Source organism: Balaenoptera borealis (genome assembly GCF_965194805.1).
Source record: "Balaenoptera borealis genome assembly, chromosome: 12".
NCBI lineage: Eukaryota > Metazoa > Chordata > Mammalia > Artiodactyla > Balaenopteridae > Balaenoptera > Balaenoptera borealis.
The window spans coordinates 4,382,812-4,410,091 of NC_138869.1; the positions used below are offsets into that span (position 1 = coordinate 4,382,812).

General features: G+C 58.5%; 2 protein-coding genes across 21 annotated transcripts in view; both read right to left on the reverse strand.

The window, feature by feature from the left end:
* Positions 1 to 12,486, reverse strand: part of ZXDC (ZXD family zinc finger C) — a 67,148-nt gene extending 54,662 nt beyond the window's left edge. For 5 of the 15 annotated variants that reach the window (XM_082345208.1, XM_082345209.1, XM_082345218.1 and 2 more), the window contains exons 1-6: positions 11,519 to 12,484; positions 9,205 to 9,357; positions 9,038 to 9,116; positions 7,865 to 7,995; positions 4,176 to 4,346; positions 827 to 1,476 (exon numbers count right to left, since the gene is read on the reverse strand). In XM_082345208.1, coding sequence (XP_082201334.1) covers positions 827 to 1,476; positions 4,176 to 4,346; positions 7,865 to 7,995; positions 9,038 to 9,116; positions 9,205 to 9,357; positions 11,519 to 12,374 — 2,040 coding nt within the window. In that variant the 5' untranslated portion in view covers positions 12,375 to 12,484. Of the gene's footprint in view, positions 1 to 826; positions 1,477 to 4,175; positions 4,347 to 7,864; positions 7,996 to 9,037; positions 9,117 to 9,204; positions 9,358 to 11,518 lie in introns of all 15 variants that reach the window. The other 10 variants (XR_014232236.1, XM_082345214.1, XM_082345206.1 and 7 more) reach the window with 5 other exon arrangements.
* Positions 12,487 to 19,775: 7,289 nt separating this feature from the next.
* Positions 19,776 to 27,280, reverse strand: part of UROC1 (urocanate hydratase 1) — a 39,074-nt gene continuing 31,569 nt past the window's right edge. For all 6 annotated transcript variants that reach the window (XM_082345228.1, XM_082345230.1, XM_082345226.1 and 3 more), the window contains 3 exons: positions 26,200 to 26,281; positions 21,568 to 21,667; positions 19,776 to 20,749 (listed from right to left, as the gene is read on the reverse strand). In XM_082345228.1, coding sequence (XP_082201354.1) covers positions 20,609 to 20,749; positions 21,568 to 21,667; positions 26,200 to 26,281 — 323 coding nt within the window. In that variant the 3' untranslated portion in view covers positions 19,776 to 20,608. The remainder of the gene's footprint in view (positions 20,750 to 21,567; positions 21,668 to 26,199; positions 26,282 to 27,280) is intronic.

Consider the following 27,280-nt stretch of genomic DNA (forward strand, 5'->3'; position numbering starts at 1 on the left):
TCAGGGTCAGGGTCAGTCTCGCGCTCCGCCGGCCCTAGGCCACTGCCGCATCCCTCACAGAGGATGCTGATTCAAAGGAGTAACTTTTCTTTATATCATGGTAAATTAAGATTTAACTTTTTGAATACAAACATCACCATCAATTAACCTGCACCACAAAGAAAAACCTACTTGATCACTCCCACCTGAGGCTGAGGAAAGACATTCTCTTAAGAATCTGATTAAATTACTTTAAATTAAATTATATTAAATGTATAACTGACATAAATATAGTTAAAATATATTAACTGCCAAGCCTCGCAATTGGAGAAGTGCTCTTGTAACCCTCCAGAGACAAAGGCTCCCAGACCACTCCCTTTTTTTGTTGTTCTTAATTCAAATTAAAAATTTTTGCATGGTTTTAGTTTCCATTAAGCCTTAAGAGACAGTTGATGTCACAATTCCTCTTGGTCACGACTCCGTCTGAGGATCTGCTATTATGTGATAAGCTCAAACACAGAACGTTTCAACATTATGAAATACCCCAGCATTTTTCAAGAAAAGACACGTTACCACCAAATCACAGAACTCGAAAAGACCTTAGAAATCATGTAGCCAAAGCCCCTCATTTTAGAAATAAGTGAGAATTTAAGGCTCAGACACGTTAAGTGATTTGCTCAAGGTCATAAAAACTAATCCGTTCCAGACTCGAAACTGGAACTCAGATTTCCAGATTTGTAGGCAGGAGCTCCATCCTTTTGCAAACCCCTAAGAAACGTCTGCACGTAGATTAATCCAGAACACCGCACGGCGGGTGTGAGACGTGACCGAACAGAGCACTTCATACCAAGTAGAAGCCGCCGGTCCCCGCACCAAGTCCCGCGTCTTTCCGAGGTCCGAGCTCCTCTGCAGGGCTGGACTCCACAGGCCGCAGCGCCCCTCCGCTCCACGCCTGCTGTCTGACGGCGTCGGGGCCGGGGGCCGAGTCCGGTTCCACTTTGATGGGAACCAGCAGCTCAGGGGCACTGTCGTCTCCCTGGGGGCCGCTCGCAGAGGTGAAAGCCTGGGGGTCCCGACTCAAGCTCTTCACGGGCAGAGCCACCAGACAGCCCAGCGCCCCTGCGTCCACGGCCTGCACGTCATCTGCAGCGAGGCTGCCCTGCTGGAGAACCGTGGCTGCCGTCCCGAGGACGAGGGGCCTGTCCGGGCCCGGTGGGACGTCACCGTGGGCCACCAAGACCAGGGGGCCCATGGGCCCTGAGGCAGCCTGACTGGCAGAGAGGCCCCCCCCGAGAGAGGCGCTCACGGAAGTCACATCGACAGTCAGGATCCCAGTGCGCAGCGCCCCATCGGAGGTCCTGGGGGCACCACCGCTGTCGCCAGGCGTGTCGGAGAAGAGGACCGCCAGGTCCACGCTGCTGAACTCACTCTGGCTGGGGCTGCTGAGGTCACTGCTGGGCGCGAGCGCGCTTGGAGCTCCCAGCGGAGGGAAGAGGTCTGAAAAGGAAGGAACACTCTGGTGACCTTAGGCCCTCAGAGACCAGGGAGCTCTGTATGTGCTCAAGACGTGAGCGGGCGACCACCGAGGGGACAAGGACGGCTCTTCCTGCGGCCGCTGCCTGGCCCTGCAGGCGGCCACGCTCTGCAGCAAGGCGCCGTGGGGGACACGCCAGGCGCCCTGTCCACGCTGCCCGGAGCCTCGAGCCCACGGGCATCTCCCCAGACTGCGGGCATGACCTGGGTCAACGACGCTCCCGAAAGACACCGCCCAGTGACGGGAAGAGGCAAGACTCGAACCCCAGTCCTACTGGCTTCAAACCCTGAGCTCACTCCACCACGAGCAGCCACCCTAGGAGACCAAGCACTCTCGCAGAGCAGACACCTGCAGGCCTCAGGCCACGCTGAACCCTGGCTCCCTGTCATTTCTGGCATCAGCTATGTGGGTCCACGTCCCACCCAGCTCTCTGCCCACTTCGCGACAAGCAGCCTCTCCAGAACGAGAGGGCGCAAGGGCAGGGACGGACAGTGGGGGAAATCTGGCCTGCCGGCCTGCGTGCCTCTGGGCTGGAGCAGGGCGCCCCCAGGGAGCTGCGGAGAGCACATGTCAGACACCGCACTCTGCAGGCCTGGCCGTGGCCTCCTGGATGGAGCTGCTCCATTTCCAGGCTCCACTGCCCCCATTGCCGTGGGTTCCAGCGTCTGTGCCCCTCAGTGGCAGACACAGGGCCTGGCCCTCAACAAGCCGCCCTCGTTCACTTAATTGCTGCCGCAGCGCTCTCCCAATACTTAATTGTTATTCAATTAAGATTTTAAGTAATCAGATTACCCTTGGGAGAATGATGAACACTAACATACTGTAAAAAAGTTTCAATGAATGTTCAAGTTGGGGGTTCATACACAAGGACACCCAATCACCCAAATCCTAGGGCTCACCAGGCACCAAGCAAACAGGAAAATGGAAGCACAAAGAACTGGGGCACAGCTGCCAAACGAGGCCTTGACTGCCCCTCTCCTGCGGCTTCCGACACCCAGGCCCGGCCAGAGGGAAAGGCGCTCCCAGGCCTGGCACCATCCCTCCCTCCCAACCCTGAGCTAATCCCAAGCTCACACTGTCCAGCTGTGGACGCCACGTCAAAGTGCCTATGATGCTTCTACCGTGAACCCATGAAAGAAATCTACTCTAGACGCCACCCCCCCAAAAGTAAATAAACGACAACCAAATTCAGAATATATCATCTGCAGCTGTCATACTACTTCAGAGTTTAAGAACTGGATCAACCTATCATTGCTTCAATAATCATCTAGTACCAAGGAAACATTCTGAAAGGGCAGTGACTCTTTGAAGTAACTAAAAATGGAAACATGTCTCTTTTTCAAAAGTTTCCTTGATAATCTTGATGATTCAGCTCCCTATGAAAAAATCAATAATAATCTAGGCAAATAGATACCAGTGTGCTCATAAATCTCCTATTTAGCATCTTGCTGATTCCACAAATATTTACTGGAGACCTGCCAACGTGCAAGGGCCAGACATTCAAAAATCATTAAACAAACATTAATACAGAGCATCCTGCATGAGGCCACAGCATGACCTCACTCCAGCACTTCCTTGCCAATGTGAGCCCCACCCGGGACCAATGTGAGAGGGACCCGAAAAGCCAATTCGGGGCCTGGCAGAGTCCGTCCACAATAAACAGATGCTCCCAGGCACCTATTTATCAGGAGGCAAGCCTGGGACCCCGTCACATACCCGACATGGGACCACGTCACATCATAAATGCCAGGCCTGGGCCACCCCTCAGTCACCTACGCCACAGAAGACCACGTCAGATCATAAATGTGGGGCTTGGGATGCACCCCAGGCACCTACCCGACAAGAGACCGTGCTACATCATAAACGCCAGGCCTGGGACACACACCCCTGATGACCTACCTGACACGAGACCACGTCACAGCATAAATGCAGGGCCCGGGACCAACCCCCCATCACCTACCCAACACGTGCTTCACGTACTGGTGCCCCTCCCAGGATCACAGCGGGCAAGTGGCTATGCCTGAGGCTGGGCAGGCCTGTCACAAAGGTGGCACTGAGCAGGGCCTGGCAGCAGCTGCTCAGGTAACTACAGCTAGGACTTCACCCTCCAGGCCCTGCCGGGCCGCAGAGCACGGTGCTGGGACGGCTCTAGGGAGAGGCAGCCGCAGGGCCACCCAGACCCTCAGGCCCGCCCAGGGGCCGGTGCACGGGGTGGGATTCTCAGTCCCAGGCCCCCAGGTAGCAGGACGGCCAGGTCCGTGTGCCCAGAGTCGCCCCTCTGGGCTCGTCATGGTTCGCGCTCTGCCCCCAGGACGTCCGGAAACAGCTCTGTCCTGTCTCCAAGGACTCTCCCAGGCGGTGGGACGGACAGGAGGAGCTGAAGGGGTCGGACGCGATGTGGGGCAGGCTCGGGACACAGGACGAGGTCACAAGGAGAGACTCAGGAGACCAGGCTACGGAGGCCAACCCCGCGGAAGCCCCTCAGACACAAGGGCGGGTGAGAGGGTCAGAGGCAGGAAGCGGCAGAAGAGAGGCCACGAGGCCACGCAGCGTGGCAGCTGCGGTCCCTGGGCTGGGAGCCGAGGAAGCAGCGACTCGCGCTGCGTCCCTGACACGCGTCCAGTGGACTCTGGGCACCCTCAGGGCCGTGAGCGGGGCCGACCTGGGTGCCGGTGGTGCTGTCTGATCACGTGGGCCTTCACGCTGTGCTTGGAAGAGAAGAGTCTGTGGCAGCTAGACACCGGGCACCTGCTTTTCGGAGCAGCCACGTCCTGCAGGTGCTTCTTGGAGTGGATGTAGAGGCTGCTCCGCGCGGAGAACCTGGCACAGCACCCTGGGCAGAGAGAGGGACGCGTGTTAGCCTGAGGGTCCCCGTCCCGGCAGCACCCAGACAGGGCACGTCCCCGCTCTGCCCCCGGCAAGCGCCCTCAGGCAGCATCACGAGGAACCCTGAAGTCCCGCGTCGGCCGCAGACAGGACGCGTGACCTGCACAAGTTAGCTCCGGCCTGTCTCCTCTCCCGCCACCAGGGCTGCATCAGCAACTCCATCCCTCAACCGCTCAAGTCAGGCTGACCGCCTCCATTAAGCTGCTACTGGAAGAAAACCTGCGACCCCGTGACATCTGGGGCTGGAGACCACCCCACAGACCCGCCACTTCCTCTCATTTCGCCCCTAAGAAGCTGTTGCCCAGACGGGCCGAGCAGATGGCCGGGACTCAGGGGCAGGAGGGGAGCCCGGAGTTGGCCCTGCCCAAGTCCGCAGAGCAGACACGCACCCGGGGCAGAGGGAAACAGGCAGACCCAGAGCCCTCCTTCACGCCCCGACATCCCACCGCTGGAGCTCGGCACGGCGGGGTCACAGGAGGGAAGAGGGGTTCCTGACAGCCACAAGCTCGTCACCTGGTAGGGACACATAAGCAGCCAGCTGTCCTAACACAGGCGGACTGAAGCCCGGGGTCGGGCCACCCAGCGTTCCGGGAGCAGAGGAGAGCCCCACCCCGAGGAGGGAAGGTCTCAGGAGACAGGTCACGTCTGAGGTGCCGGGCGGCGTGGCCACCACAGCAAGGAGGTGCGGCCGAGGGGCTGCCAGGCCAGGCTGTGGGGCGCTGCAGGACCGGCCCCACCCGCGTACGGCCGTCTCGACCCCTTCCGTAAAGCGGGGCCTCCACGGTACTCACGACGCCCAGGAAGGACGCCACAGCGCTGTCACGCTACAGCACGTCAGGGAAGGTGACGGGGTCGCTGGGGCCCGGGGCCCGGAGGAGGGCTACTTCAGGAAAAGAGGCTACGCAAAGAGGATACGGCCACGGCAGTAAGGGCTCTGCTACCCCTGAGAGCAGTTCTGAACTGATTTCATTTTCAAACAAAACTTCACACCTGTTGCCAGGTCAGGCTCAGAACAGGGCACTTTGGAAACACAACAGAGAAGAGACACCTCTGGTCTTGCCCCCGGGGGCCCTGTCGCCACCCGTGCTGTGCTCCACACCCCCTCCCAGCTGGGACCCTCACAGAGACCTCCAGGCTGATCACACGGCGGCGGTGCTGAGCACCGCCTACCGCACGGCCTTCCCGAGGGCGGGGTCGACCACCACAGGGACGTCCACCACGCTGCTGCCAGCGGGGAGTTTCCACTTGTAGAGATACTTGCGAATTCAACAGGGAACAAGATAGGTATCATTTTAATTTGTATTTCCTTTGATGATCAGGAGTAGGACCATTTTTCCACGTGTGTCAACAACTACGTTCTCCTAATTACAACATAATCTATTGAGACTTGTGTTACTGCTTTACAAATTAAGGATATTCACACACAGCCCCACGCACTTCTACGAAGTTATCACCCCGCCAGGGGAAGGGCAGAAGCAACTTGTCAAAGACAGACTTCCCTCCAAACCCCAACTCCTCAGGAGTCTGCTCAGCTCCCACCCACATTCCCGCGGGGACCACGGCAGGCTGGAGGCCCAGAGAAGCCCCACCAGGCACACGCCGCCCTCAGCCCACCCTCGTACACACTCGCTGCCGCGCTCCCCTCCCCGTCCTCTCCTCCTCCTGCTACTGCTATGGAAAAGGCGGGGAGTGGCGGCTTTTTAACTTTTTATTAAGAATGTTTCAAACACCTACAAAAACAGAGAAAATGGTAAAATCATCCAGACTCAAAAACTGTCAACTCTCAGCACACGTGAGAAAGGATTCTGGGATGCCTCCGCCAGCCCGCCTTCACCGCCACTCCCTTGAAAAGCACACCCTTGACCAAGCGCTGCCGGTCACCCTCTATGTCAGACCGGCGCAGAGCTCTCAAGGATGCAGTCACCAAAAGGAAAAACCTCCCTCCTCCGTCGCCATTCGTGCCCCTTCCTCTTTCCCTCAAACCCCTCAAGAAGGAGGGAAGCGGGCACAAGCCTCTCCCACCTCGCCCCGCCCACCCGCCTCGCCCCGCCCACCCCCGGGGTTAGCCCCCCCCCCCCCCCCCCCCCGCGACCGCAGGCCTCGCCAGCCGCCCGCGGCCCCTCAGCTCCTCGCACCGGCCCACTTGCCTCCTTTCCCAAACTTCGTCCTCTCTTGGCCCAGTGCCCACCTGGCCCCTCGCGTCCTCCTCAGGCCCCTCCCGGGGCGCCCTCTGCTTGCCCGCCCGCCCGCACGCGGGGCAGTTCCCAGGGCTGGGCCGCAGGCCTCCTGCCCAGACCTGCCAGCAGCGGGTGGCGCTTACTGAAGTCCTCTCAGCCCTAATTAAACTCCCTCACCAGCGGAGCCCCCACCCCCACCACTGGACAGAAGCAGGGAAGAGAAAGGGCTGGGAGCCGCACGCGCAGGCGCCTTCGCCGCGCCGACCCGGCCTGAAGGACCGCCCCGCGTGGCCTGCCCCACCCCCAGCCCGCTGCCCCCCCTCCTGAGCATATGCCGGCAAAGCCCGCGGCACCTGGAACGCAGGCGTCCGGACCCATCTCCTACCTGTGCCCCGTGTCCCCGTCTCAGCTGAGACGCTGGCCCAGCCGCCACCTCCTCCACAGCACCCGCTCCTGAACCCTCGCCAGGCACCGTGCGTTCTAACTCCCGCCTCTGCCGCCTACGCCGTCCTCCCTTCCCACCACCTGCCCAGGACCCCAGACTCGGCCTAAACCTCCACTGTGGCCCCATCACCCCACCTAGAGCCCTCCGCCTGCTGCCCACACCGGCCCTTCTGCCTCCACTGCCCCTGCCTCCTGGGAGCCACTCCCCCACCCCAAGAACCCTCCAGGTGACCTCCTCTGTGCGCCAAGCACCTGCAGGTCGTTAGCTGTGTACCTGCGGCCCCAACTGGAGCCCTGGGGAGAGGCGGGTCTGTGTCTGATTAGACCACCTGGGCTACATTCCAGGAACTGCTCAGCTGGAAGTGGGTGTTTGGTATCCCTTTCTCCAGGTGAGGAAACTGAAGCCCGGAGAACCTTGCCTGAGGTCACTGATTCAGGGAGGGTGGAGCCAGGGTTCAACTTCACACCCCGAGGGAACCCTCCCGCCGACCCAGAATCCTGCCTCTAAATCGCCAGCCTGGCTTCACTGCTGTCCACTCACAGCGTGAGGAGCCACGGCTACTGAGTCCGAGACGTGCCACGTGCCGAAACGGGCTTTCTTCACACGTTCTGTCAGTGAATCCTCACAACCATCAAACCCAGAGGGGACTCAGCAGAGCGCCCCCCGCAGGGCCCAAAGTCCCGCGGCCTGACTCTGAATCTGCTCTTTCCGACACCCTGCTCCCAAGACCCGGCCACCGGCTAAAACCAGCCGAGCCCACCTCACGCCGCAGCCGACACGACGCACCTCGAAGCAACTTCCACGCAGAGCGTCCAGGCAGCCGTGGGGCCGGCTCACACCTACCTTCCACGGGACACGCGAAGGGCTTGGTGCCCAGGTGGGTGACGCTGTGGCCCTTGAGGTGCTCGGCCCTGGTGAACGACTTCCCGCAGCCCTCGACGGGGCAGGGGAAGCGGCGGTCCTCATCGTGCTTCCTGCGGGACAGAGAGCAACGGGCAGTGACCACTCACAGCCAGAGTGTTCCATTCCGGAGGAGCAGCCTCCCAGAGACCCTGATGAAGCCACTTCCCCCGCTCAGCCGCCCCACTCCTACACAGGCTGTCCACACCGCAGGGGACCTCACCTCACATACACACAGTCTTTCTCTAAGCAGACACCTCAGATCCCAACTGTGCAAGTACAGATAAAGCACCCAACCTCTCTGGCTCCCAATGCAAAAGAGGAGAACAAGAGGCTTCCCTGGTGGTACAGCGGTTAAGAATCTGCCTGCCGATGCAGGGGACATGGGCTCGATCCCTGGTCTGGGAAGACCCCACATGCCGCGGAGCAACTAAGCCCACGCGCCACAACTACTGAGCCTGTGCTCTAGAGCCCGCGAGCCACAACTACTGAGCCCACAGGCTGCAACTACTGAAGCCTGCACACCTAGAGCCCGTGCTCCGCAACAAGAGAAGCCACCACAAAGAGAAGGCCACGCACCACAATGAGAAGCCCCCGCTCGCCGCAACTAGAGAAAGCCTGCGTGCAGCAACGAAGACCCAACGCAGCCAAAAATAAAATAAATAAAAATAAATAAATGTATAAAACAAAACAAAAACAGGAAAACAAGAGCTTCAGTGTCAGAGCTGCTGAGAGGCCGAACAAGGGACACAGGCCAGGCGCCAAGTGTCACCTGCACAGAGGCCCAGTCCTCCAAGGCGTCACCACGGCGGAAAGTTTGTAAAGACACGACCAAGGCTTAATCTATAACCTTAATTTTTTTTAAATATCAAATTGCATATTAAGTATACCAGTTAAACTTAAAAACAAGTACACACAGAAAAAACTGACTTTGGGTGATCAGATTCTGTGTGGTTTTCTTCTTATAAGGTTTCTGAATTTTCTAAGTTATCCACGTTGGTTTGTTTTTCATAACTTAAAGAAATCCAAAGATTATTCCATCCATAGGCTTCTACTACTAACAAACAACTCACCTGTTTTCAAAACTGATAATTCAACCAAAATGTAAAAGGTTACCTTTTGTGCCTTAGGAGTTTAGACATGCTGGTGAAGGTCCAGCCACAACTGTCAGAATCACAGATAAAAGGTCTTTCGCCTTAGAAAAGAAAAAAAATCACACCACGTGATTACAAATGTGGGCTGCGCCGACAGCAGATGGGGTCCAGACGTCCCCGGCTCGTTACCTGTATGGCTTCTCAGGTGGATTTTCAGACGACAGGCTTTGTCATACTGTTTGCTGCATCCAGGAAAGGAGCAAGAAAAGAGTTCTTGTTCCCTGAAGTGGGCCCGGTTATGGGAAAACAGAGCACTCACTGTGATGAACGTCTTCTCACAGCCTGAACAGAGAAAACACAAACCCTGCTCACTGGCGTGACGAAAATCACAGAACACGGCTAAACCAGCCACCACCCCAGGGCGCTGTGTGCACTGGGGCAGACGGGGAGGAGAACGACTAAGGAGCATCTCCAGACAGTGAAGACCTTTGCAGCTGAAGTACGGGGGGCTCAGGGCAGCCCACGGGTGCACACAGGCCACCTGTCCCCATGTGACCCGGAGACAAAGCACCAGATCAAGAGAAAGTCCTCCAGCACAGCCCTGCCCCCAGTTCTGTAGCTCAGACCCTGTGGACATGGTGGGAACTCAACTGCCCAGGTTGCCCACGTGAGACCATAAACCCAACGAGAGAAATCAGAGACTAAGGAACAAGATTCCGTCTGGTCGGGCTGAGCTTGGAAGGGCTGCAAACGACTGCAGTAACACCTGAGACTTTTTCACCTGTGGGAGTGAGGCCGCATCCCCCCCCCTCATAAACACCCTCCCGGACGTCCTTGGCGGCTGGCAGCCCGGCCTCGGGCAGCGACCTTCTCTCCCCCTTTGGTCCATTTCCTCGGGGTTCCCTGCTCTGTCAAGGGTCACTGGGGTCATCTTCGCTCACATGGCCTTTTCCCACCACCTGCATCTTCAAGCCCGGCTGAGCCACCAGCCTTTGCACGTCACTAGTTCTCCTCTGACAGAAAGGCTCAGCGCTCAAACAGGGCAGAAAACACCAGGCTACGAGGTGCTTACCAGGAGTCCCCGCTGCAGCGCTCCTCAGGGCCTTGACGGTGCCGCCCGGTGCGCACAGCACTCTGCAGGACAGCCCAGGGAGCCCCGCTGTCCATGGCGACACTGAGCCGGGAGGCGCTGATCTTCCGAAGTGCCTTACAATCCTCCTCTCGGGCGTAAATCTGTCTACGCCCAGCAGCCCCAACCATTGCTTATTGCGGGCCTTGGTGTCTTCTCACACTCCATCAGGGAGATGTGAACAGGCTGAGTCGGCCTCTGCCTCAGCAAGAAGCACCCTCCCCCAGCCGACAGGCAAGCCTCCTGAGCCAGCTCTGCCATCTTTCCCACCTGGAGCCTCCTCGGCGTCCCACTGCCTCTACCTGGGTCACCCCTCAGGACGCTCCGGTCTGGAACACTCCACGGAGCTTCACTGGTCCCTCTCCTGCTCCCGCCCACCTCAAAACCCCCGGGGTGACCCCGTGCCCAGAAGCAGGCTGGACCCCTCATCCTCCTGGTACTATGCTCAGAAGGATGGCCCCTGAGCTTTTTACTAGAGGGCGGTCCGCAGACCACCGTCAGATTCCGAATGCAGGACCAAGCGTTCGGAATCAGTGGCCTACAGCCATGCTCTCCACGGAGACGGGGTGCACAAGACAGGCCAGGGCACGTGGGAAGAAAACACGGGAACCTGTTAACATGTGAATTTTCTTCCGCCCTTTCAAAATCCCACATGTGAGTACACTTCATAACGTACATTCTAAGGGGCGCACTCCGCGTCCATAACGCATCAACAGGGTCGCCGGGCACACACTCGCGCTTCTCTTTTAAGGAAGGGCACCTGGGAGGCCCTCGGGCACCCTGCCCCCAGCCCGCCCCACTGCCCCCATCCCCTGCCTTGGCTCTGCAGCGTGGCCCCCGCACCGCAGCCCCTCCTTCCCAGGCGGGAACCTTCTCTCGTGCTAGAGCTGCCTGTCCCGGGGGAGAGGTCAGGGGCACTCACAGCGGAGAAAGACCCCTCCGCCCAGTGCATCCACCTGCCCAGAGTCTCTCCGTCTAAAGATGAAGACGACTTTCAGAACTTTACACAACTGTGAAGCCCGAAGAAAACAACGCTTTCAACGGCACAATAGTGGATGCACCGCACCCCCGCGATCATCCCCTCGGCGCCTTAAGGCCTCGCCTGGGCCGCGTGGCCCTGCGTCCCTGCAGCCCGGGGCACGCGCCTACACGCCAGACGGAGCTTTTCTAAGTGACGAGCGAGACCTGCCTCAAGCTCCCGTCTCCGGGAAGACGCCTGGTGGCCTCGCTCACCGGAAGCCGCCGGGGAAAGGCGCCGAGATTCTCCCAGCTGCTGCCCAAGCCTCGCGGCCAGGCGGGGTTCGGGAGCCACCGCGACCCCGAGCGGGAGAAGAGACGCCGCGCTGCCCGCCCCGCCCCGCCGGCGCCGCTCACCGGGAAAGTCGCACTTGTAGGGCCGCTCCGGCTCGAAGTGGCTGCGCTGGTGCGAGCTGAGCTTGGCGTGCGTGGGGAAGCGCTCGGCGCACACCTCGCACTTGAACAGGCTCTCCTGCTCGTGGCCCTTCATGTGCGCCCTGAGGTTGTACACGGTGGTGAACTTCTTGCCGCAGCCGCCCACCGGGCAGCCGAAAGGCCGCAGCTTGTCGTGCGACTGCAAGTGCCGCTTGAGCTTGTACGACGTGGTGAAGGCCCAGCCGCAGCCGTCCAGCGGGCACTTGAAGGGCCGCCGGCCCTGGCCGCCGCCGTGCGTCAACAGGTGCACCTGGAGCTGGTGCTTCTTGGCGAAGGCGAGCGCGCACTGCGGCTCGGGGCAGCGGTACCCGGGGCCGGCGGACGCGCGGCGGGCCCCTGCCGGGCTGGCGGCCTCCTGGCCGGGCGGCGGACGGCGGGACGGCGCGGCCAGCGCGAGGACGCCGCGCTCCAAGTGCACCAGCAGGTCCTGGCCGCCGGCGGCCCGGGGACCCACGAGGGGCGCGGCGCCGGGGACCTGCGCAGGGCGGCCGGCCGGGCTCGCGGCGGCGCCGGGCTCGGGCTCGGTCTCCCGCCGCCCCGGGGCTTCGGCCGCGCCGCGCGCCACTTCCAGCAGCACCACGAAGGAGTCGCCGCCGCCGGGGCCCGCCGGCCGGGCCTCCCCGCGCCGCGGCTCCTGCGCGCCGTCCTCGGGGTCCCGCAGCAGCAGCAGGCGGCGGTGCGCGGAGCCCGGGGTTCTGCGGGTCCGGCCGGAGCCGCCGCCGAGCTGGGGTCCGCGTGGGGCCGGGGCCCCAGCGGCGAGCAGCGCCGGCGCGTCCATCTTGGGCCGCTGCGCGTCCAGCCACCGCCTCGCCGGAAACGCCACCCCGCACGCACGCCCGAGGAGCGCGCCGCCGTGCGCTACGCACGCGAGTCGGCGCCAAAGCCCGGCGCGGAGTGCAGCCCGGCGCGGAGTGCAGCCCGGCGCGCGCCGGAGCCGGCCCGAGGCGCGCGTGCGCGGAACGGCGGGCGGGGCGCGGGGCCTGCCGGGCCGCGTGACGTCAGGGTTCCGTGCGGTGGGCGGTGCAGGGTGGGTCGCTAGAGGCTGGCGTTACGCTCCCGGCCGGGTCGCGCGGCGGAACCGGCGGAACCGGCGGGTCAGGAACAGTCCGGCGGCTTGTAGCTCCAAGCGGTCCTGGCGCCTCAGTGAGCGCTGCCTCGCATCTCGTCCCCGCCCGGACCGACCGCGCCCCACCTGCGCGTTCCGGGACGATGACCCCGCGGCTGCCGTGCCCCCGCCCCCGGTCGGTCCTCCGCCGGCCGCGCCCGTGATCTTCCGAAGCGCAGGTCCGGCTGCGCCCCCTCCCCGAGCGGCCCCGCTTTGTCCTTGCTCCCCCCACCGGACCCCCGCCCCGCTCCCCCTCTTCCCGCAGGACGAGCGGGTTCCAGCCTGGGGGGCTCTCTCCGAGTGCCCAACCCCCGCCCCTCAGACAGCTCTCAACTGCAGTTGTTCCGTTCGTCCCTGTTCCAGTGAAGCCTCCGTGAGGACGGGGACCCTGTTGAGTCATTCACAGCTGTGTGCCCAGATGCTAGCAGTGGAGACGCTCAGTAAATGTGTATTGAATTGAGGAATGATGTATTATTAAAAGTTCTTCAGAAATAAAGTACTTCGGGGGACTTCCCTGGCGCAGTGGTTAAGAATCCGCCTGCCAATGCAGGGGTCACGGGTTCGATCCCTGGTCCAGGAAGATCCCACCTGCCGCAACTACGCCCGCATGTCGCAACTACTGGAGGCTGCACACCTAGAGCCAGTGCTCCCAAACGAGAAGCCACGGCAATGAGAAGCCCGCGCACCGCAACAAAGAGTAGCCCCCGCTCGCCGCAATTAGAGAAAAGCCCGCGTGCAGCAACGAAGACCCAATGCAGCCATAAATAAATAAATTTATTTTTTTTAAAAATAAGGTACTTCAGGAGTTCCCTGGTGGTCCAGAGGTTAGGACTCCGCGCTTGCAATGCCGGTTGGGGAACTTAGGTCTCTCCACACGGCCAATAAATAAAATAAGGTACATCAATAATATTGAAAAGAATAGGAAACATTTATATGTAAGAATTTGTGCCAAAAATAAATTGCTCCAAGACCATTCAACGAAGGAAACAATCTTTTCAATAAATGGTCCTGGGACAACTGGTTATCCACATACAGCAGAATGGGTTTGGACCTCCACCTCGTACCAGACACAAAAACGAACTCCAAATGGATCCGAGGCCTAATGTAAGAGCTGTAACTATAAAACTACTAGATCTGTGACCTTGGATTACACAGTGGTTTCTTAGATGTGAAACCGAAAGCACAACCGATGAAAAGAAACCAGTTGGGCTTCAACAAAATTAAAAACTCTTTAGTCAAAGAACACAAACAAGAAGGTGAAAAGATAACACACAAAATGGGAGAAAATTTGCAAATCATATATCTGATGGGGATCTACTATCCAGAATGTAATTTTTTAAACTTGTAACTTAATCACAAACAGACAATCCAATTTAAAAATACACAAGGGATCTTAACAGACATTTTTCCAAAGAAGAAATACAATTAGCCAATATGCCCATGAAAAAAACCTCAATATCATTCATTACTCATCAGGGAAATGCAATTCAGAACTACAATGAGATATCACTTCACACTTACTAGGATGGCTATAATTTTTTAAATGGACAATAAGTGTTGGTGAGGGTGTGGAAAAATTGGAACACTCATATATTTCTGGTGGGAATGTAAAATGGTGAAGCCACTGTGGAAAAAAGCTTGGCAGTTCCTCAAAAAGTTAAGGATAGAATTTCCTTATGACCCAGCAATTCCACTCCTAGGTATATATCCAACAGAAATGAAAACCCATCCACACAAAAACTTGTATGTGAACGTTCACAGTAGCATAATGCTACAGTTAGAAAAACGGAAACAGTCAAGTGTCCATCAACAGACAAAGGGGTGAACAAAATATGGCCTATCCATAGAAAGGAATATTATTTAGCCATAAAAAGGAATGAAGTACTGATACACGCTAAAATATGGGTGAACGTTGAAAACATGCTAAGGGAAAGAAGCCAGACCCAAGAGATCACATATTGTGTGATACCATTCATATGAAACGTCCAGAATAGGTAAATCCGCAGAGGCAGAAAGTAGATTAGTGGTTGCCAGGGGATGGAGGGCGGGGAATTAGGACTAACTGCTAAGAGCTAAGGGATTCTTTTCGGGGTGATGGAACGTACTGGAATTAGACAGTGGTGATGAGTACACAACACCATGAGTCTACAAAAAACACCAACATTTACACTTTAAAATGGTGACTTTTATGTTCTGTATGTCTCCACAAAACGTATATTGTTAGGAGAAGTCCATGTAGAACATTGTTGGGGAGAACCCCATTTATTTAGCGGGGAAACTGTAGGCGTGTTCACATGCCTGCATATCCTGGGGAAGTTTCTGGGAAGACACAGACACTGCTAGCACCTGTGACTGCTCTGAACTGAGGTGGGAAAGGGCTCTTTCACTCTACACTTCACTCCCTTTGACACTTTTTCGTTTTGTTTTAGATCATGAGTGTCTTTAATTTTTATAATTAAATATGTTTTCCCCACTGTGGAAAACAGTGTAGCGGTTCCTCAAAAAACTAAACATAGAATTACCATATTGAAACAGGAGGGAAGGGGGCAGGGCACAACCTTTAAAAGATTGTAGATATGACAAAAACTGGTTAGAACCCATTAGGTCCAAGATGACAGAAGATCTAATTTCCAGTGGACCTTGAGCCTCATTACATGCTCATTGTAATGCATCAGTTAAATGACACACCCACGGGTGCCAGGACAGTTCCGAGGCTGACCAAAAAGGCCAAAAAGCAGGCAGTGGTCCAATTCCTGGAAATCCCTACCCCTTCTCCAAGGTAGTTGAAATAACCCTCCCACTCATTAGCCTATGAAATTACCCAGCCCATAGAAACTAACCACCCAATATTTCGGGGCCTCTCGCCTTCTGAGCTGGCCCACACTCTGTCTGTGGAGTGTTTCCCCCAGGGCCGCTCTCACCTTTTGAGACAGTCTGCATTCTGTCTATGGAATGTGTAGCTCTTACCTCTCACTTTGTCTCTCACTGAATTCCTTCTGCACTGAGACATAAAGAACCTGAGCTTCATCAAGTCCTGAGACCAGGTGTGCCATCTTACTTAAAAGACCATGGGTTCGAGTCCTAGCCCGTGGCTTTGAGTCCCAATCTGGGTTTTGGCGGGGTTCGAATCCCATCTCAGTTGTGTGGTTTCAACATGACCCAGCAATCCCGCCTCTGGGTATGAACCCAAAAGAATTGAAAGCGGAGACTGGAACAGGTATTTATTTGCACACCCATGTTCACAGCAGCACTACTCACAACAGCCAACAGGTGGAGGCGTCCTCGCTGCCCACCGATGGTTGAACGGATAAATAAAAATGTGATTTATGGATTCAACAGAATATTATTCAGTCTTAAAAAAAGAAGGACACGCTGACACATGGATGAACACTGAGGACATTATGCGAAGGGAAGCACGTCAGTCATGAGAGAGCAAACACGGCAGTACATGCTTCCACTCTCGTGAGCCCCTAAAGACAGACAGTCAGACTCCTAGAGACAGAAAGCGGGATGGTCGGTGCCAGGGGCTGGGGAGGCGGAAGGGCCGGTGTGGGCAGGTCTGTGTAATGAGGACACAGATGCAGTCTGAGAAGATGAGAAAGTTCCGGAGACGATGGGTGTTGATGGTTGCACAACAATGTGAATGTACTTAAGACCACTGACCTGTACACTTAAACATGGTTAAGATGGTAAATTCGATATGTTTTTTTACCACAATAAAGAAAAATAATGTTTTCATGAAAAACCTTTGGTGGCAATATGGATGTTTCCGCTGCTTGATTTTTCACCTTTCAAGAGTGACTGACGGTATTTTAAAAACATTTTTAAATGGGTGAAATGAGCCCTGTTAAACGTTTGCAAAGGACTCTCCTCGCCCTCCCGACCACCCTGCAACAAGCAGTAGGGTTTAGATGGAGGAGCAGAGGGGCAGCTCATTCCCTGGGCTTGACTGGTGGTGGTTCAGTGATGTCTCAGGCACAGACAGAAACGCATATTCTAGAGGGATTCCGGGCATTAGGAGCACCGCAGACGCTGCCCGTTCACCGTCAGGAACCCAGGCCCTGCACTCGGAGCAGGTGGGTGTAGAAAGGCCTTGGGGCAGCCGGGGGAGGAGAAGCAGAGGACACACGTGCACTTGTCATATTTGCATTTGCGGGGAAACCCCACCAGCCTAGGTGCTGCTCGCGCAGCACCTGACAGGCTGAAGGGCCTCACTGCGGACTGTGAACGGTCAGTGGCAGCATGCAGTCCTGCTGGAGCTGCGGCAGGAGTGGGGCTGGGCCGGGCCGGGCCTTCCAACGTGCTTTTTTCCCCCAACACCACCAGGCAGTTGACTCACATCTGACACTAGCCACCAGGAGATCCCGCAGCTCAAGGGCTCAGTCCTGCCAGAGTGCCGTCAGATGCCTGTTGCAAGTCAGGTCGTCACCTGTGCTTCTGACCCACCGGCTGCACACGGAGGGTTCCCATGACCCCCTCCTCGGGTTCAATTAACTTGCCAGAGCAGCTCAGAGAACTCAGAGAAACATTTTACTTAAATCACTGGCTTATCATGAAATGACATAACTCAAGAACAGTCCGATGGAAGAGGCGCACAGGGCCAGGCCTGGGGAAGGACTCGGGCTCCCACCGCGAGTGTGCCGTTCACCCCGGATCTGCAGGGCTTCACCAGCCCAGAAGCTCTCCCCATCCCCTTCCTTTTGTTTTTTCCTGGAGCCTTCCTTACACAGGTGAGATTGATTAAATCATTGGCCATCAGTGATTGATTCAACCTCCAGCCCCTCTCCCCTCCCTGTCGGGGGTGGGAAACTGAAAGTTCAACTCTCCAGTCACAAGGTTGGGTCCCCGGGCGACCAGCCCCATCTCAGGGGAGGCCCCAAACTCGGAAACATAAATTCAGGTGTGGCAGAAAGGGGCTCTTTAGGAATAGCAAAACACTTCATCTCTCTTATCACTTAGGAAATTCCACGGGTTTTAGGAGCTCTGGGCCAGAAACGGGGCTGAAGACCAAACACATATTTCTTATTGTAAATCATCATACCACAGAGTTAAAGGAAACTTCTCCATCAAAGATCGCCATGACGGTAAATTTTACATGTGTGTATCGGGCCATTTTAGACCTTGCTTCTGGGCGTGTCTGTGAGGGTGTTTCCAGATGAGATTAGGATTTGAACGGGTGGGCTCTCCAGAGAAAGTGATAGGCATCATGCAAGCAGTCGAGGCCCAAACACAACAGAAGGGAGGAGGAGGAGGAGTTTGCCTTTTCCTGCCTCCCTCTTGTGCTGGGACCCCTCCTCTCATCGCCTGCCCTTGGGCTGGGACTCACACCATCGGCGCCCCGGGCTCCCTGGCCCTGGCGCTGGGGCTGAACTGCGTCCCCCGGCTTCCCTGGGCCTCCGGCTCACATGACATACACGGCATCTACCTCTATATGTGGACATCTATCTATAGCACATATGGATATATGTACGGGTATACCTCCTGCCGGTTCTCTAGAGAGCCCTAATACACACACAGATTCAAATCCCAACAGAGGCCATGCAGGTGACACAAACGTGGGAAACAGGCAGGGGTAAGAAATCAGCAGCTCCTGTCCAAGAATAAACAACAAATACACTTGGCCTTGCCACCGGAGGACAGCAGAGGCTGCAGGGCTGCGGTAACTTGGGTGAAACAAGCCCAGGCCCAAGGGGCCTCTGGCTAATTGCTGCCACAGCGGTGGCGAGCGCATGGCGTCACCTAATCTCTTGAGTTCTTTAAGTAGCTCAAAATCTGGATTTTTTAAGTGAAATTTCCCAATTTCTAAAAATCAGTGATGATGTCAAAAAACTTTTACAGAGGGCAGGCCAAATAGAACGCAACTGAAGGTCACGTCCAGCGCCAGCCCCCAGGGTAGGAGCCCCCTCTGAAAAGCCCAGGGCGAGAGAGCTGAGCCCTCCTGCACCGGCCTGCACTGGTCGGCAGGGAAAGCCTCTGTTCCCGGGCAGGTCCAGGTTCCCAGGGAGCAGAGGGGGCCCCGGGAGGGGCCTGGAGACTTTCACAAGCCCCAGTTTCGAAGGCAGCCGAGCTCACGCCCATCAGGGCCAACTGTTTTCTACCTTCATCGTTCTGATGAAAACATTTCTGAGTGGACTACACATCTCTCCTTTCTTAAAGAAGGCTGGCAGAAGGTTGCTGCTGGTGGGAAGGAGCACATATCTAAGTTAATGGTTTTAGCGCTTTTCTAAGTGTGGGAAGAGGTGAGAATCCAGGTTCATAAACAACTTCTCCAGAAAATACCTCTCTGAGGGCCTGCTCTGCCAGTTTTCCCAGAGCACAGAGAGTCTCACCCTGATCTTCGCCCTGAACTTTCCAGGTGTGCTGCAAGTCAGCGGCTGCAGTGGCTGGTGACTCGATCCCTGCAGAGCCGGCTGGCGAGTGACACTCTCTACTTGGCACCTCCATGGCTGCCGAGGCTGCGGGCACTGCCCTGACTCCCCCCGGGCCGGTGGTGGCCCCACTCTGGGTGTCAGCTGTCCCTTCTCCCTGCTGGCGGCTGAGGCAGGGGAAGAGCCTGCTAACAGGCGGCCTCAGTAGGGCGCCTAGGGAGGGTCTGGGGCCCTCACACGTGGCCCGAAGCCTCCTGAGACCCTGCCCCGAGGCTGGCCGAGCCCTGGCCGTCCTGAATAAGCGAGGGCGCTGGATGCGAAAGGATGACGGGAGGGCCTGGTCTCCAAACTGGCCATACCCTCTTTGTTTCTCCCTAGGAACAGGGAATGTTCGCGCAGATACACGCAGCAGGGTGCCCTCCGTGGAGACCTGTTGACGGCGATACGATCATTTGGACCCCGTGCTCGCCGTGTGGAAGAGAAGCCCGCCCAGGACGGCTTTAGCAGGTGAGGACCAAGGAGAAGGGGAGGCCATCCGGGCCTGGTGTAGCAGCTGCCAGGAGCCCAGGCAGCTCTGCCTTTCCACATGCCGCCAAGTGCCGCGGCGGTCCTCACGGTCACGTCCCAGCAGGGCTGCTGTGCTCCCAGGCACCACACCTGAGGTCCTGGCAGGAGGAAGGGGCAAAGGCAAAGAGCAAGGCAGCCGCACCTGTGCATTTTTATTACAGCTTTCCCGGAAGACCCACCCAGCTGACTTCCCCGTCGTCTCATGGGCCGGAAGCAGGCCAATGGTCACTCCTAATTACAGGGAAGGCTGGAAAATCGCTACTTTTTACGTGCACATTGCTGCCCAGACAACAGTGGGGTTTTGTTAGCTCAGGCAAAGGTGGAATGGCCCGTGGGGAGGATTCGGCCCCCCGGCTAGATGTGGGGGGAGGGTGTCAAGTTTTCTGTGGCTCCTTGGAGACCGGCCCCAATTTCTTTCTCAATTTGAGCCTGTCGTGGGAACCAAGGAGAATAAGGACATGGTCAAAGCTGGCCTCTCTGTGCAGCGAGGTCGCCGGCCCGGGCAAGTCCGTCTCGGCCTGGTCCCCTGGCGGCCCCACGCCAGTCGGTCGGTTGGGGAAAGGTGGGGTGATGGGCGAGAGCCTGGCCCAAGGAGCCCTGCCCCTCGGCAGGAGGAGGGACAGCAGGCGGCTCCAAGGACCGGTCGGTGCCCCGCTTGGCCAGTGTTCACGGCACCAGCCCCCGGAGCCACTCCGCGCCAGGCCTGAGCACCCAGCCCTGAAGAAGACCCCCACTGCCTTCCCGGTCCCCAGGGAGCCGCGTGGTGACAGCAAAGGTCCCCGCCCCTCTGGCCTCAGCTGTAAACTGGGGATGCAGCGACACTCCCTCCGGGTGGTGAGGCCCAAGAGGGCGTGCGCACAGCTCCTGACCCAGGAGAGCACGGGGGGGGGGGGGGCAGCGGCGGGAGCCAGGTGGCTGTGAGGTGAGGGCGGGACCGAGGTGGTGAGGGGGCCACACGGCTCCGGGTCCCGCTCACAGCCGCAGGGCCCGCTGGAGCACACGCTCGTCCGCCGCCTCATGGGGCAGCGTCACCACCAAGCCCCCGTCCTCCTGCATCGTCTGGCAGATGATCTCGTAGGCCTTCGGGTTCCCGGACCAGCAGCGGCGGGCCACCTGCCGGCGGGGAGGGGAGAGGGCGTGCGGCGTTGGTGCCACGTCGGCGGCGGGTCCGTGGGTTCCCACGAGGCGTTCCCAGCTCACACCTCCTCCTCTCTTGGCCAGAAAACTGATCCACCCGCCTGTGACGACGTGACACTGGCCATCCTTCTGCCCGGACTCCTCCCCCCCCACACCGGGCAGGGGCCCCAGGCCAGGCCCCCCGGCGTCGTCCTCAGAGCGCACGGACCTCGGCTCTGCCTTCAGACCTCTCTCCCGCCCGCTTCCTTCCCTCCACCTGGCCCAGCATCCTCAGGGCCCCCTGGACGGTGGCCTCGGCACTCCCCCCCCACCTCTTGCTGCCTTCCTGCCCCTCCCCACCTCCCCCAGCCATTCCCTCACTGCCTCACTGCCTTCAGGACAGGACCAGCCCCCTCTGCTGGGGCTCCACCCCTCCACCCTCCTGGGCCACCCAAGTCTAACCCTGGCGTCGGGCTCCCAAGCCCCTCCCCAGTCCACTCACATCTGCAAATACCCCCCATCACCCCCGACCTCGCATTTGTGCTGCTTCCCCCTTCAGGCCCGCCGTGGCCATCGAGAGGGATGCAGCCCCGCACCACACGCGCACGAGCCAGCAGGCACGCAAGAGACACCGCCTGGGCCGCCTGCGGACACAGGCTGGGCTGGAAAGAGCCCGGCCGGCCGAGATGCAGCCGTCTGAAGGGGAGGGAAACCCTGGCAGTGGCTGGCGGGGAGACACAGGAGCAGCGGGGGCTCCGGACTGTTTTCTGGGAGGAGGGCAGGGCACTGATGGGGAGGGCCGGGCGGTCACTCACTCCATTGGACACGTCCCAGCTGAGCACCATCTTGGCCTTTTGCTCAGCCTCCTGGGTCCCGTCCAGCACAAGGCCGAATCCCCCGTTGATCACCTCGCCCCTGCGAGAGGCAAAAGGTTCCCAGGTCACGCTGGGTCCGACCCTGCGAGGGGCAGGCCTGCTTCGGAGGCGCTGTCTGGGGAAACAGCCCTGCAGCCCGGAGCCTGCCTGTGCCGAACGGCCTGAGGGATGCAGGCTGCCCACTCGTGCCTCCGCGCTCCACCCACAGACCCCAGGCCCCCCTTCAGGGCCCCCACGTGTCGCCTCCGTGGGGGACGGGACCACCTCTTCCGTGGTTCCCGCTCTTCCACGTGGCTCTCTCTTCCTGCCGTCCTTCGCACTCTGCCTTCCTGTACTCGCATTTGGGGTCCTGATTGCTTGATTTGAGGGCCGACTTCCTTGATGTCCAGCATCTCTTGGACCACCCCCTCTCCCGGGTTTGGTGTGTTCTGGGGTCACGCGTGTCTTGAGGGCTGTCATTCGAATCTCATCATCCATGTGTGCCAGTGCCCGTCCTCTCCCGCTGTCTGCCCCGCAGTTTTTCCCCACCAGCCACGGAGACTGCGTCCTTCCTGAAGCCCCTGGATCCGTCCTTACCCTCCACGTCTTTCTCAAAGGCTCCTGCCCAGCTCACATCCCTGACCCTCCAGCCCCTTTCGGTTACACACACGAAAGATTCGGAAACGCCCTCAGTCTTGTCAGCTCCTGCCAGGTTTCACTGCCAGGCTCCTCCCCATGACCCCAAACCCTCAGGTCTCAGACCCTCTGGCCCCTCCGGCCTCACCCGCTTCTCTGCCCAGCTGGACCCTCCTGACAACCTCAGCCGGTTCCCACCAAGAGGGTGAGGACCCTCTGCCCCATCCCACCCAGGGAGCGGAAGCGGAACTCCTGTGCCCGGGCCCGCGTCCCTGCAGCCGGCAGCCCTGTGCCCGCGAACGGGCTCCCAGCACTTCCCGTGGCCCCTGTGGTGGAGGAGGCTCTGCATGGATTCAAGGTCATCACCACTCGCCTGTCAGAGGCTGGTGCCGGGGATCAGAGGACAAAGCAGGCGGCAGCCACAGTCCTCTGACCAGAGAGGACTTTCGGAGATTAGAACGACATCTTTCGTTCTGGTAGCCCGAAGCTCAGATGGTCAGAGGGCAAAGGTGCTCAGCCCCAGGTGACCTCTGCAAACCCTGCCTGGAGCAGTCCTGGGCCCAGGAAGACAGCAAGAAAGGAGGACCTGTATCTCGGAGCACTTGCCGGACAGAGAACGGTCCCGTTGAGAAGGACATAAAAGCAGAACCCTATGTCACATGTAACAAGAGTCAGTGCCAGATGTACTAAGGAAGGAAGTACTCAACGTTATAAGATGAACAAGAACATGCAACTCAGGAACAAGACCCTGGGAGAGAGCGACTCAAAGCAAAACAGCAGAGTCTGTAATTCTTGCCCACCAGCCCGGCAGCCCTGGGTTTCAGGCAGTGATACCGGCCAGGGCTGAAGAGGTTATGCAAACAGGAATCTTCATGCCGGGAACTGTGGCACCCACAATGCACACACAATAACGGTTCACGTTCACAGGAGGGGTGCCTCGGCGGGTCGGGGGGCGGGCCTGTCCTGGCTCCTTCACAAGTGACTGCGGGTGGGTTTGCTGGGAACCCCAGGCAGAGTGACACTCTGGGTGCAGCTGCCTCATAGGTGGGACCATCGAGATGATTCGACGAGTGTCTTTGGAGACACCCGTGCACAGGTCGCGCACCTTAGGCACCTTAGCTGCCGTGACTAATCTCCACCGCTAGCTAGCCCGCAAAGCATGCTGCTATCATGACCATTTGTCCAGGAGAAACAAGCTCCTTGGGGATCCCCGTGCACAGCCGGGTTCGAGATATGCTCTAGTGAGGAAACAGTATCAGTATCCAGACAAAGACGGTGCGTTTATTCCTCAAAGACGTGAGGCCCCGGGGCTGGACCAGGTGTGAGGACATAAGGCGGGGACACAGGGACTGAGGGGAAGGCTCAGCACCGACGGTGAGGCCCGGACCCTCCCGCGCGGCTCCGGAACTGGCCGCAACGTCCCTGGAGGGACGGAACCACACAGTCTCTACGCAGCCGTCCAACCCGCCGAGACCAGGGACTGACTGCCGACTCTCCCGCCCTGCGCCCTGTCTAAAAGGAGCAGACAGCACGGACCGTGGGCCAGGCAGCACAGGACAGACCCCAGCACACAGTCAGAGCAGACTGGGCAGAGCAGGGACCGCAGAGCGACCCAGTGCGACACTGACCAGCTCGGAATCGGGGAGCCAACAGATAGTGGAAAAACTGAAAGCAAACTGAGAGGTATCAGCGTGGCTTATGACTTAGAAACTTGCTTTTCCACACAAGAAAGCAAAAACTATAGTTGGAGATGGAAGGAAGAACAGGGGTGGGACAGATTTTTCCCGCTGATTTTCGCGGGAAGGTTTGCAGCAGTATCTGTTGGATTAAACCATGCACGTGTGTGTCTGATGGATTCTAGGTGAATCTGAGGCACTTTCCACAGGAGCCTTCGAGGGCGGCCACGACCAAGGGCCTCGGTGCCAGTGCCTCGCCGGCCGCACCCTGTCAGAGCCTAGGGGGCAGCCTGGCGGTGAGGGGGGACCCCGCTCTGGGAGCCCCGTGCAGGGTCAGCGGCGAGCAGTGTCCCGAGGCCTCGTGTCCTGCACGCTTTCTCGGGGGCTCCGTCCTGCCTTCTGCGGTCCTGTCACCAATGTCGTGAATCCAGGAACAACAGATCTGGGTCCAGATCCGGCTCCACCACCACCTCTGGCCCCCTTCAGAGCTGCTTTTGCACCTGCAGCGTGACTCAGCAAATCCAGTGCCAAAACGCCAGGCGCTCTCTCCCGTCCTGGTTTTCCCCAGCCTGTGTCTCTGAAAGGACACGCGATCCGATCACATTTTCCATTCATGAGAGCCACCTGACCGGGCTGCAGCTTGGAATTCCGGCCTCGAAGGGCCCAAGGCCAAGCCAGCCCCCGGGGACGCTCTGGAAGCTGCAGCGTGAAGGACTTGGCTCTGGAGGGCAAGTCCAGGCTTGATCCGGCCAAACCGGGCTCAGAGGTCGGCTCAGAGGTGGCCGGGCCTGGGCAGCCCTCCTCCTCTGCGGGGCGACGGCGCCCCCTGCTGCTCTGAGCCGGGAATCCCGCGCAACCAGAGCTCCCCAGGCGACCCCCCGCCCAGAGGCCACGCGCACAGGTGTAGCCCCAGCTGCCTGCTGCCTCAGTTTCCGCATCTGTAGGTGCATTTCTCTTGCAAGAGTAGGTGAGAGAGGGGATTCAAATGCTTGCCATGCGGTCCATTTGCAGTAAACATTAGTTATTCATCGTTCTTAGCAGCAAATGTGACATCATGGTTTATAACAAGAAAGACGTATTTGATCTTTGTCCACTGCTCCTGGCACAGAGCTCCTAAAACCCTTGGAATCTCCTGTGCTGAGAGGGATGAAGGTGTCTTTCCTTATGTCGATGAGGTGACTCTGGGAAACCACCCAAGGATGGGGCTGGATGCCAGCGGAGCCACCGTGTGATCAGAGGCCTGGAACGTGGGTCCCGGCCCCTGACCTTCCGGGAGGGGAGCGGGGCTGGAGGTGGAATCAGTCACCAGGGGCCCGTGATGTAGCCAATCACGCCCGCGTAAGGAATCCTCCATAGAGACCCCGAAGGAGCGGGTCCAGAGAGCGTCCAGGCTGGGAAGCCAGAACGCTTCCACGTGCTGCCGTGCCCGGCCCCAGCCCCACAGGGTCCCTTTGGGGCCTCAACACGTGTATCTCCTCATCCGGCTACGGATTCACATCCTCTGATATCTTTTGTAATCAATCGGAAATCCAGTGAATACATGGGTTCCCTGCGTTCTGTGAGCTGCTCTGGCAAACCAGTGGAACCCGAGGAAGAGGCTGCGGGGACCTCTGATCTGCAGCCGGTGGGTCGGAAGCACGGGCAATGCTGTGGACATGTGACTGGAGTCGGCGGAGGGGGGGGACGACGGCCCGGTGGGACCGAGCCCTCAGCCGTGGGATCTGACGTTATCTCTGTGCTGACAGTTGGAATTGAGTGGAACTGCAGGACACCCAGCCGGTGTCAGAAAACCCCCTCGTGTAGGAGCTGGGTGCAGAAATTATAGGGACGTCCCCACGAGGGAACTGCATCTGTCGCCCAGAAGGGAGCCTCCCAGAAGCCCTAGCTCCCTCGCGGCGTGGGCGGGAAACAGGCCTGGCTGGGCAGAGCGGGGCCAGGACCCAGGGAGCCCAGAACCCAGGTCCCCGCCTCCCAGCCCAGCCCCTGGCGGAGTGAAAGGACGGGGCCAGGACAGTGCTGCGAATTCCCTGGAAAACATCTGTGAAAGCAGCATGAAAACGACAGGAAAGGATGGTTTACGGCGTCCACAGCAGGCCTTGGTGTCCCGCGCGACGGGTGAGACCCCAAAGGTGGGGTGTTGGGCAAGGCCCCCCATTTCCAGCTCACACGAGGAGCTCTCAGTAGCGGGAGCTCCGGGAAGCAGGCCCAGGACCCTGGAGGAGACCCCCGAGACTTCCACAGGAGCCCCAGCTGCACCACCGGCCCTCGGAAACCTCCTTACCAGCCGACACCCCCGCCGTTGTGCAGGGCAACCCAGGTGGCCCCCCGGAATGCACCTCCCACGAAGTTCTGCACGGCCATGTCTGCGGAAACAGAGCCCCGTTAGCCCCCGAGCAAGGCGGCCGGGCCGGGCCAGGGTCTGAGGGACGGATGGGAACGAGGCAGGGCAACTGCAGGAACAGCAGAAACTTGTATTTTCAGAGCCAAGCGAAGCAGGATAATGAACAAGTGCCCGACGAGCACTGTCGCCCCCTGCTGTCTTCTCTCCGGCACCAAGTGCCAGGTACAGCGCCCCAGAAGCACGAAGGACAAAGGAATTCAAAGGGATGTGCTGGCGGTTTTAGCTCAGACGACACAGAGCATCAGTCCCACCCTTAGAGCAAACACGCTAAAGTCTGGGGGGCAAGCTGCAAATTACCGACTGTCCTTGGCCCATCAGAGGCCTGAGGTCCCAGGGTGGCCAACTAACCAGAACTCTGTGGGGAGGCAGGCACCTGCACAGAAAATGGAACCCGTGCCTCACTCATGTCTAAGGACTTGCTGAATGACAAGCCTGAGCTTGCCTGAGACTGAGGCCCCTGGGGACACGGACAGAACGGGTCGGCACCTTCTGGCAGGCTCTTCCTCCAAACCCCCACTTGTGCCCACAGAGAAGAGGAGGGGGTCCTGGGAATACTTTCCTCCTAGTGCAGGGCTATGAGATGCAAGAAAAGCAGCTCTAGGACCTGGAAAAGGCCAGGGAGCAGATTCTCCCCTGCAGCCTCCTGGGACGTCACAGCCCTGCCCACACCTCGACTTAAGCCCCGAGAAACTGACTTCAGACTTTAGACCTTCAGAACTGTGAGGGAACACGTTTGTGCTGTTTCCAGCCTCTAAGTTTGTGGTATGTTGTTACCGTGGCCAAAGGATACGAATGTAAACCACATTAATATCAGAGAACTTCAGAGCCAGCAGTATTATCAGGGATAAAGAGGGACATCACACGATGATAAAGAGGTCAATTCTCCAAGAAGAGACAATAAACCTAAACAAGGGCACACCTAACAACACAGCTTTAAAACACACATGGCAAAGTGGATGAG